Here is an 11,741-nt window from a genome sequence, read left to right on the forward strand (position 1 = left end):
CTATGCCAGATTCAACTTCTTAGTTCCCCAAAACGTTTATATTAAGGTTATAATTGTGATGGTAGGATAGAGGAATCTTAAAAACCGGAGTTGGTACATCCCTAATCATAGAGCAGCCCTGGTCAAATCTAGTAAGTTGTGACTAGTCATATGTACTGGCGTTTATGGTGAGTTTGATTCGTCAAACATTTGATTCTTCTCCGGTGACCATTTATAGTGATATTTTAGTATTGTTAATTTATTTTGTGATATATTCATTTTGTATGATTTCTGTGATGATTGTATTTTATTATATTGGATTTGAATTTATGCATCTGAACATGATATGAGTATTATGGGGAGATTTTGTAATGATATAATATGAGTTGAGGAATATGAGCATGGTATGAGTCTCGTGGAGAGATTCTGTAATGATATGGTATTAGTGTATATGTTGATGTTGAGGGTCCTGTTGTTGGAGGTTATCCTGATACTCTAATAATCATCCAGTCTCAAGTAGAGAAGGATGAATTATGTGGTGAGAGGGGCAGGAGGTCCTGATCTATGTGCCGGTTTTGAACATAGTGTTGAGGACTAACCTTGTGGATGGTATGGAGTATTTTGGAAGTGTATTTGTAAGAAGAAGTAGAAGTCATCACAAGTGCATAGCCTCCCGTGACCGCTCATCAACGTATCATCCGAATGAGTGTCTATTGGGTATTGTGGAATGAGTGTCTATTGGGTATTGTGGAATGAGTGTCTATTGAGTATTGTGGGATGAGTGTTTATTGGGTATTGTGGGATGAGTGTCTATTAAGAATTGTGGTATGATGGGATGAGTATCTATGGTGCGATTGTTATATGATGGTATGAGGGTGTCTGACATAATTATTATATGATGTTTGTTGAGTGTATCAAAGTAATTATGCATGTTTTATAAATGATTTGTTGCATGTTAGCTCACCCTACTTGTTTGTGTTTGTGTTGGTGCGATGATCGTATAATTCGTTATACGGAAGCATATGAAGGAATGTCGTCTGATTCAGTGCCAATGAAGAAAGAGATAGAAGAATAAATTAGAAGAATTCGAGTTATATTTATGAGTTTGCAGTTGAAATCTGAGTTTAAAAACATATATACATATCAACTATAAATTATCAAGTGTGAGATTATGGGATGTTACCTTAAATGTAATGTTACACTATATCAATTATGAATTATCAAGTGTGAGATTATGGGATGTTACAGACAAGAGAATATTTTTTAAGATGTTTTTTTTAACATTTCATCTTCAACTACTATAAGATATATTATATTTTTAATAAAACAAAATTTTAATAAAACAAAACAGTTAATTTAAAAAAGAACATTATTATAATTATTGAAAGATAACATATAATAACAATATATATATATATATATATATATATATATATATATATATATATATATGGGTTAAATATGTTTTTGATCTCTTAACTTTTAGTGATAATTGGAATTAGTCTCTCTCCAAAACTTTGGACTAATTTAGTCCCCAAACTTTAGAAATGTGTGAATTTAGTCCTTTTAACCAAATTTTGTTAACTTTATTTGATATTTCAAACGCATTTCTCAGTTAACATTGAAGCAAAAATGTGTCAAATGGTATAAACAACTCAAATGCTATCATGAAACGCACTTGAAATATCAAATAAACCTAACAAAATTTAGTTAAAAGGACTAAATTCACACATTTTTAAAGTTTGGGGACTAAATTAGGTCAAAGTTTTGAAGAATGACTAATTCCAAATTTCACTAAAAGTTAAGGGATCAAAAACATATTTAACCCTATATATATATATATATATATATATATATATATATATAAATATATATATATAATAATAATAATAATAAACTACTTTTTTTAATTTAAATAATTATTTATAATAAAAAATATTTAATAATAAAATATTATATAAATTATATATTTTTATAATTATTTTTATTAAAAAAATATTTTATAATTTAAGAAAATTTTCCTAGAATTTAAGAAAGTAAACAGAACCATATGTTCCAATAATATTTATTATATTGAAATACTAAAATATTACAATAGTCACTTGAAATGTGTGAAAAAGATACAACATAAATATGTTTAATCCTCATAAGAAATTAAAATAAGAAGGAAAATTAAGAAATGTCATACAAATATTCATGGCTACTTTTTGACTTTTAATTCTATCATTGATAAGAGTTTTGACAGGAAAACATAATATTGGTTGAAAATGGTTAATTCAAATAAATTTCATCAGCAAATAATTTTTTTAATTTGAAACAACGTCAACGGGCCATTATTTTTAATTGTAAAAAATCTATAAAATATTAAAGTAATAGGTAGATGCTGAAAAAAATGGAACTTAATTAAATTAAACTTTATATATGTGTGTGTAACATAATGTCTTTTTCAAAATACAAAAAGAAAATTATAATACTTAATAAAATTGTGAATAGGTAGATGCTGAAAAAATTTAACTGAATTAAATTAAACATAATATATATATATATATATATATATATATATATATATATATATATATATATATATATATATATATTCATATTTGTATAACTTAATGTCATTTTGAAAATACGAAAAGAAAATTATTATACTTAATGTCTTTTGTTTAAACTTATCAATTTTAATGCAATCTAATAAGATATTTATTAATTGGTTCAAATTTTGTTTGCTTGTTGATTTATTAAATTATGTCTTTTTTTAACTATATGCTTTTTATCATCTCGGAATTTTGTTCATCGTAATTCCAAACTTCAAATTTTTGTAATTTGGTGTATCAAATAGGCTTAGACATTTTTTTTAATAGGATTAAAAGTAGTTTTGAATGGATTTAAATGAAGATAAAAACAATGATTTAAAGCTTAACTAATAATAGTGGTTAATCTACATTTTTAAAAAAGCTTGAATATACAAGGAACATCTACTTTTATAATAACATACGCAACCCGAAATCTCATATCATTGACCATCATATACGAATAGTAGCCAATTCTTTATTATAAGTTAAACTTTTATAATTAAAAAAATTAAAATTGCTGGTGAAGTATTATTGTGCATGAGAGAGTAATTGCAAAAATATACAAGAAATAGATAAAAAAAAAAATCAATCATATACAAAAAAAACCTTTATTCTCTAAACCTCAGTTTGGTAATTCACTCAAATCTCACGTTTTCTTCAAATAGAACCAACTTTTGGTAACATTGCAGAGAGTTCTAAAAAATATACCAATCAAAGTCAAGAATATAATAAGTTTCTTTCTTTCCAATTTCTAGAAGCTCAATATATTTTTTTTTTCCTTTTCGCCCTTTTCTAAGTTGCATCTAGAGATTTTTTCTTTTTACGCCCTTTATAATAAGTTTCTTTTTTTCACAAGTAAAGGAAGTTAGTATTGTTTGTTGTGATTATTTAGATTTGTGAGTCTTGATTTCATGTTTGGGTATTATAAAATGTATATTTCGTGTGTGAGGTTTGAAAGGAATGATTTTGAGTCCTTATATGTAAGATTTGGGGTTTGGAAATGATATTTTCTATTAGCTATTATTTCTTACTTGACTTTATAATGCATAGATAAAACATTATGATCAAATGTTTAAAAGATACTACAAATCAAGGGAAAAAAAATTAAATATATTGATAAAAACATTGTGATATTAATATTTAAGAAAAAAAAACTAAAGTGAATTCTTATATAAGCACATTTCTGTTTTAATAATCATAAGATGTAAACAAAAATTATATGATCATGTAACATAAAATTTAAGATCCTGAATTTTAAATAAAACTCTGTATTATAAGAATAAAATAAAGCATTAATTAAAATTTATATTTTATAATATTTTTATATCAGAATAAAAGTTGCAAAGAAAATTTAAAATGGCATACTGAAAAAAGAAACTTAGACTACGTATACTAACTTAGTAATATAGATGTTATGATTGTTCAATTTTTTTATTTTTTTAATATTTTTAGTAGTTAAAAATGTTTTAATTTAATAAAAGTACAAGATATTTAATTTAAAATTAAATTAAGAGAAATATTATATTTTTTTATTAAAATTTTAGTTTTTATTAATGTTAGAAACTGAAATTACAGTATCTTAAATTTTGGAGTATAACCTAACTATGGTTATTATTTTGAGAGAACCAAAGAATGAATAAATGCTGCACACACCCACTCTTGTGAATGTCAGTGGAAACACGACAACTTTGTTAAACATAGTGATATGTTCGAATCTTGGTAGAAAATATAAAGAAAAGTGTCACTACTGAATTTGATATACATGCTGTGAATATCATAAGTGGCATTATAGTAATTTAATGCCCAAATACGTCATCACCAAATTACAACTAACCAAATTATTCATCATTATTATTGTGATTTACTAGCGAAACTTTTTATGTTATTTTTGTCTCTAGCAAGTTTGAAAATTAGGTGCATCATATGCAGGACCAACATTTTCAACTGCTACTCTGAATTTGTCTGAGTCTGAGCTGTTGATTCTACCAACACACAACTCTGAGTGTGAAAAGGAAAAAGTGAAAAGAAGAAATTGGGAGAAAAAAAAAAGGTATTCTCTTCATTCAGTGAGGTTCTGAATTGTGCAACTTGAGATGGCATCATTTGCAGGGACTACCCAGAAGTGCAAAGCATGTGAGAAGACAGTGTATTTGGTGGATCAGCTCACTGCTGACAACAAGATCTATCACAAATCCTGTTTCAGATGCTACCACTGCAACGGTACCCTCAAGGTTTGATCACACTTTTTTCTCTTGCTTCAACTCACCAAGATCAAAACTTGATTTTTCTCCACTTTTCTCTTTATGTATGAACGAGGAGGATGCATTGAGTTTGATTGCCACATGTTTTATTTGAAAACTTTCATTGTTTTTTGGTAGTTTGACTATAGCTATTCTTTTATTCACTTGGTTTCTTTTCTTCTATTCATGATGATTTAATCTGCATGTTATTGCTTCAGTGAATGGTAAGTGCTTCATAAGGAAATATGATTTGGATGGCCTAGTAGAGATTTTGTTCTATTTCTAGCACTTACAAAACACAGGGTTTTGAACATTTTTTCAATCTAATTGTCAGAGAAATGAGTAGTTTAGTCATAAAATTGAGGATGATTGAATAGGATGAAGTAATGACATGATTTTGAGAAGGATTTTATGATCCTGAGTAGTTGAAGGCTCTTGATTGATCTAAAGAAATGGAATCAAGGCTTTATATTTTTATTGATTGAAGCTCAGGCTATGCAGCTGCTATTTGCCCCTTTTCTTCATTACTTAAACAAAATGCATCACACTCTTCTCAATGTGTCATTTGCTATCCCGAATTTCTCTTTTAGCCCCCCAATTTCTTGCTCTTTTACGATCATGCATTTTGTATGTTTTTTGACTCAATGATTTCAGATGTTCTGATTCTGAATGATAAAATCTATAATGGGGTCATATGAAATAGGACATAATGTCAGCTCAAATGGTTGTTTTTCTCTGAAGCCTAAAGATTGAAATTGTTAAAGATCAAATTGGTGAATACATATTTAATCCTCTTTGCTTCATTCATCCCTGCAGCTGAGTAACTATTGTTCCTTTGAGGGTGTTTTATACTGTAAGCCTCATTTTGATCAACTCTTTAAGAAGACTGGTAGCTTGGAGAAAAGTTTTGAAGGTGAATTGCTGTTATTTAGCTGTTTCTGACACACAATACTTACAATTTCTATCATTCGGATCAGCCCGCTACTAATATTGTTTCTTCCTTGTTTTCTTGTTTTCTCTTTAACTTCTACATTTATTGCTTGCAGGTATTCCAAGAACTGCTAGACTTGAAAGATCTGCTGATCAGGTTTTCCACCTCATTTTAACTTCAAAAATATTTCTTTTCATCTCAGAATTATTACTCAGTCTTCTTACATAGAGTTCTTTTTTACACATTTCTGTTTGATTCTTCTTGTACGTAAATACTCTCTGGGATTTTTCAGGTCCAAACCAATAGCAAGGTTTCAAATTTATTTGCTGGAACTCAGGAAAAATGTGTTGCTTGCAAGAAAACAGTGTACCCAATTGAAAAGGTACATAACTATATTTATCAATATTTTTGCTTCATATCAAGCAAAACTGATCGATCTGGTTAACCTTTTCATAACATTCCCCTCTCCATCATCATTTGATTTGTGATCCTTATTCAAATCTAGATCTAGAATCTGTACAAGAACTTATTTAGACTTAAAAATTCGGCTCATGCAGCAATGAAAAAAAAAACTAGCCACTAGCCAAACCTCTGATACTCATAATAGAGAGACAATCTAACAAATGTCTAAATTCATGTCTTTCTTATTGTTATCATTATGAGGGTGAGTTGGTGCGACATAATGATGAGGGAGACAGAGTGAAAGATCCATTTTTGAAACATTTGTTGTTAACTTTAGCAACAATTTTAGTGATTTACATCATATTATGTCTTATATGACTATCCACTTTTGTTTTTCAGGTAGCTGTTGATGGAACATCTTACCATAAGGCTTGTTTCAGGTGCACTCATGGAGGATGTGTAATTAGCCCATCAAATTATGTTGCCCATGAACACCGTCTTTATTGTAGGCACCATCACACTCAGTTGTTCAAGCAGAAAGGTAACTTTAGCCAACTCGACAAGCAAGAAAATGATGAAGGGGTAACCGAGAACACAACAACAGAGTAGTAATAGCATGCATGCAACTTTCAAATTACAGTGGCAATACAACTTTAGTTCGTGACTCTTTTTCAGGAACATATGTGCCATTGTTTCAATCCACTTTTCTCTCTTTTTGTTTTGTATGAGAAAAATTTTGCTAGACAAATTTTGGGGTTAATAATTGAGAAGTAATTAGTAGTTATTTCAGCATAATCATATGGCTGACAAATCTGAATTTTGCTTTGAAGGTTTATGAAGTTTGTACTTTTCATTCCTGTGATAAAATCTTGTCTGTAAATTTCCTGTTGGTCCTTGTTATTGACATAAAAAAAATCTACCCTTTGTATCAACATTGATGATTTTTCTCATATGGGTCACTAGGAATACATTAAAATCAACTATAGTCATGAAATTATTGTTAGGAATTTAAGTAAGAGTCTAAGTTCCAAATTAAATAAAGAGGAGAAAGTTCAACACCACGTAAACTCATAAATTCATTACTTTCTAATTTTAGGTTGAATGTGATGTTAAGTTTCTTATGTGAGTTTAAGTTTCTCATTTGTTGTTGTATTTCTCTAATGAATTTCGTTTTAGTGATATCAAAATTGATGATTTATCTTTAATATTAGGAATTTCAGGTAAAAAATAGGGTTACAGGTGCTTTTATAATTACTTGATTAGTTGATGTAATTAGTAGAAAGATTTTCATATTGCATGACATGCTAGTTGACTTAGTTACCCGCATGCTTTGCCAAGTGATGCTTGGCAAAAAGAAAAAGAAAGATTCTGAATAAACTTTTTTAGGCCATTGGTTTCCATGTTTTCCTGAAATATGAAATGTGCTTCCTTGTGATGATTGGTCTCGTTCACTGTTTCCATGCTTTTTAGTCTGAGCTTGTATTTGCTTTCAACCAAATATCTGAGGAGAAAGGCAAAAAGAAGAGGACTTTTGTTTTTTTGATCATTTATCACTGGAAAAAGATGTTTTAACACATTTTTACAATATTTTTTTTATAATATACGTATTTTGATATAATATATGTTATTTTTTTATTGGTTTATTATTTATTTTTTACTGTACTGATATACTCAAATTTAATAAAAATAACAATACGTGTATTGTGTTAAAATATTGTAAAAAGATCGTGTTAAACTATTATTGTCTTTCATCTTTTCCTTTCTTACAATATATATTAAAGATGAACAGAGTGAAACAAAGTACGAATTAAAGATGAAGACAGTGAAACAAAGTACAAGAGACCAATCTTATATAACTCACTTGTACTATGAATTAAAATTGTTTTGATGAGATAAAAGGCACGTACGGAATATTATAAGTTGCATCCAAATAAAGAAAAAACTTGTTTCACTATATTAAGGGTGTACTATCTTGAAACTTTTTGGATTTCTTTTTCATACCATAATTTAAATTTTGACCAGTTAAAATTCTTATTTTTTGTTCCCCGTTACCACTTTTAGCAGTAACATTATTATGTGGCAATGTAGTTAGATTGGTAATCCAGTTATGTTATTAAGAAATTTGCCGGAATATCATATGTAATGTTTTATAAATTGTGATATTAATAATTTATCATCAATTGATATAAACAAAAGGAGTGACAAATTATTTACTGCGCTGTATAACACGTCAGAGTGACTAATTATTTGAAATATAGAAAAAACTCTATATAAGGGAAGATTTGAATAGAGTTTTTAAAACTTTTTTAGAAATAAGTGTTAAATGTTAATGTAGGGATTAGATCAAGAGTATTGAATACGTAGAGGCTTTAAGAAGTGTTTGGAAAATTTTAAAAAGAAAGTAAGAAGTCAAGCTTATTTTTATACTGGTTCGTTCCAAAATGAGTTATGTTCAGTTTCTCCTTTAAACACTTTTTAAAGAATTTCACTAATATTGAAAGATTATCACACGAGTTTAATCACTTTTGATTTTACAACTAACTCAATTGGTTATGACGAGTTTTACCACTCGTGGTATCTCATAGTCCAACTGACTAGAGTGTTTAACTCCACCAAGTTAATCATTCAAGTATTTTAATCCACTTATAAATATACAAACATAACAAATGTACTTTTACAAAACAAGTACATATCATAACTCTTTCTATGAGATAAGTTTTCGATACAACAAAATTTGAAGACTTGTAATAAGATTTTTCTTTTTCGAAGAGAGTGTTAAATGATGAAAGCTTGAGAGAAAATGACAACGTAAAATTCAAAGTCAGATAGTATGTACTTTTACATAGATAGCTTGTACGAATGAGCAGAACGTAAAGTACTTGAAGAAACATTCCTAAAATTTTTTTCTATCTCTAAACGTTCTTATGATCAAATGTAGAACTTTTAAAAAAAAAAAGACTTTAAACTTTGTGATCTATACATACAAAGAGAACACATCACAATAGATCAAATACTACAATTCATACATGCATTTAATACCTTAAACGTTATTAACAATTTAGACAAGTATATCTACTTAGTTTTTATGCTTTTATGCATAATCTATTTTTAGAGTAATTTTGAGCATTTAAGAAACAATTTACATGATTACAATGTTTAGCATATTTATCCTAAATTATTTATTTGATTAGATATTATTTCCTTAAAAACTTCAATATAGATTACTAGACAATCTTATTTTATTAGACAATCTTGTCTTTTAACATTATTTAATATTTTCTATGGAACTTATTAATAACATAAAGTGATTAAATTGATAGAAAACAGGTGGTAATAAAAAATCATAATATTTAACCAGTCACATTAGATAGAGAAATTTCAAACAGTTTATGAACTAAAATAAAGTTGTATAATCATATATCTTCACGTACAGAATATATGACTGGTGACATACTTGATAATTAAGAGATGCTTAAGATTGGATACTGGATGATAAAAAAGCCTCGGTTTTCACGCCAAACTCAAGGGACCATTCATGTAAACCTTGATGTTTAGGAATGTATGAATATAATTAATAAATAAAAAAACACCATATTTATTGAGTGGGAACTTAGAGGTTAAGATCCACGATCATCACTTAATGCGTTGTCTTGTAAGGCCCATTATCCTTAGAGAGATTAAACAACTTTTTAAGAGTTTATAAATATTCCATTGGATCGGAATTTCAAAGGGTCTCATTTTTGAATGGGTTGTGTTAAAGTAACTTGCTCAATAAAGCTTTTTTTGCTAGAATATTTTGGTGTCAAACGTGTTCTGTAAAATTACAAAACACATATTTCCAAAGACCTGAAACATATTAGTGATTTCCTTAAAAGACTATAAGCATGTCCTTTTGGTGAATCCTTCCGCTAGAACCAACTAAAAACATGGAAGAGGTGTATTAAGGTATAATTAGGTTAATTAAACCGACAGTAAGTAAAAATCTATTATAATTAGTATAAATAAAAAGTTTAAGTAAAATAGTTGATTACATTTATTATTATATTTAATATTTTTTTAAATATTTACTAAAGTATCAAAATATTTTGTGCATGTGCCACTCAAATGGATCTGAATGATTGGAATATACTAGAAGATGAACATGTTGAAAACAAAAGTGGGAAGAAGACTTGTTAACACATGACATGGTGAAATGATATGCTTTAATCTCACAATTGAGAGGGAAGTTGGTGATTTATAAAGTGTGACAAGTTTACAATGAAGTCCCAGAAAGGAATGCTAATTCAGCTCGAAAAAGGTATTCTTAGTTGGTTATAAGCGTTGCAACCACACACCTCAGGAAATGGTCTTATCCCTTTAAACATTTTTGGAGGACAACTTTGAATATGTCATTTAGGTGTTGCAATGTATGGTCAGATCAGTTTTTATGATGAGTTGCAATGTCAATTAGGTATTGGAAAATTAAGAAAGTTTGGAAAATAAAATGTATGGTGACACCTTTACGGGATTGAAAATTCTGTAAAATTGTTTGAAGTGTTTGAAATAATAGATTATCCATTCATCTAATCAATTAAGTGTGAAAGAGATTATCTCCAATTTTACTTAGATTAGTTGAGTATTCTGAACCTAATTGATTATTTTCTTAGCTTAGTTATAATCGATTATTTTTTATCCTAATAGATTATTTTGTTATCAGTTTAAAAACACCTGACTTACCGTATTTAATTATGTACTAAACCTAATAGATTATTTTAACAGTGTAGATTTATTTCTTCCATCAAATTTTTTCCAATTTAAATATTTTTCTTATTTTTATTCAAATTTTGTTATTTTTAATTATTATTATTATTTTTGTTTTTATATCTATTCAATGGTCATTGAATGATGTTTCACCTACATAATATATTAGGAATTTCAAAATATAATAAAGTATTTATATTATGTAATGATAATAATAATAATAATAATAATAATAATAATAATGTGATTAAAATTTGTATGAGAAAATATTGTACTATATATGTTAGAAATATTACAATATGTGTCACCTCTTTGATAATATAGACAAGAATAAACATCCTACCTATATATACTTTCAGATTTATCTTTCGATAACTTTAGTAGAGTAGTTGGGTCAAACACAATGCTCATTCCCCAAGCTTCTTTTGACAATGCTCCTCTTCTTCCTTATTCAACCTCTCTATTTGCCTAAAGTTTTTTATATTTGAATTTAGGGACTAATATAATGAAAATCCTTCATGTACAGAGAGCTTATTTTTGAAGGGTTAGACTTTTATAAGTGCTTCTTAAAATGTTTATATGGGGATTAAAACAAGGTTAATAAACCCTGTCCAACTACACGTTGACCAACGCCCACACGGTTTAAAGGTTTTGTATTCAAAAAAGTATAAAAACATATTGACATTTTTGGATTTTGTCTTAAGTTATACAGAGTACATGGAATGGTCAAACATAGACTCCACTATTAGAGTGTAGCTGTACGGGAGCTAAATTCATCAATAATAAAATATCTCTCTCTCAAAGGGGTCAAGGGAGAGTTGTAATATTAATTTTATAAAAAAAAATTCATAGAATTAACAAAAGAATCTCTCA

General features: G+C 27.9%; 1 protein-coding gene across 1 annotated transcript; it reads left to right on the forward strand.

Moving 5' to 3' along the window:
- Positions 1 to 4,447: 4,447 nt before the first annotated feature.
- LOC108330757 (LIM domain-containing protein WLIM1) lies at positions 4,448 to 6,923 on the forward strand. The gene is made up of 5 exons (XM_017565296.2): positions 4,448 to 4,786; positions 5,612 to 5,708; positions 5,842 to 5,882; positions 6,019 to 6,108; positions 6,528 to 6,923. Exons 1-5 carry the CDS (start codon positions 4,649 to 4,651, stop codon positions 6,735 to 6,737), a joined length of 576 nt encoding a protein of 191 aa, XP_017420785.1. The 5' UTR covers positions 4,448 to 4,648; the 3' UTR covers positions 6,738 to 6,923.
- Positions 6,924 to 11,741: the final 4,818 nt, after the last annotated feature.

Source organism: Vigna angularis, chromosome 4 (assembly GCF_016808095.1).
Source record: "Vigna angularis cultivar LongXiaoDou No.4 chromosome 4, ASM1680809v1, whole genome shotgun sequence".
In the NCBI taxonomy this organism is placed as follows: Eukaryota; Viridiplantae; Streptophyta; class Magnoliopsida; order Fabales; family Fabaceae; genus Vigna; species Vigna angularis.

What these genes read in the sequence shown, in the direction of transcription:
- LOC108330757 (XM_017565296.2), top strand. Translation starts at nt 4,649, where the DNA reads ATGGCATCATTTGCAGGGACTACCCAGAAGTGCAAAGCATGTGAGAAG. An exon ending in TTGAAAGATCTGCTGATCAG is followed by an intron (nt 5,883 to 6,018) that starts GTTTTCCACCTC and finishes GGGATTTTTCAG; the next exon opens with GTCCAAACCAATAGCAAGGT. An exon ending in CAGTGTACCCAATTGAAAAG is followed by an intron (nt 6,109 to 6,527) that starts GTACATAACTAT and finishes TTTGTTTTTCAG; the next exon opens with GTAGCTGTTGATGGAACATC.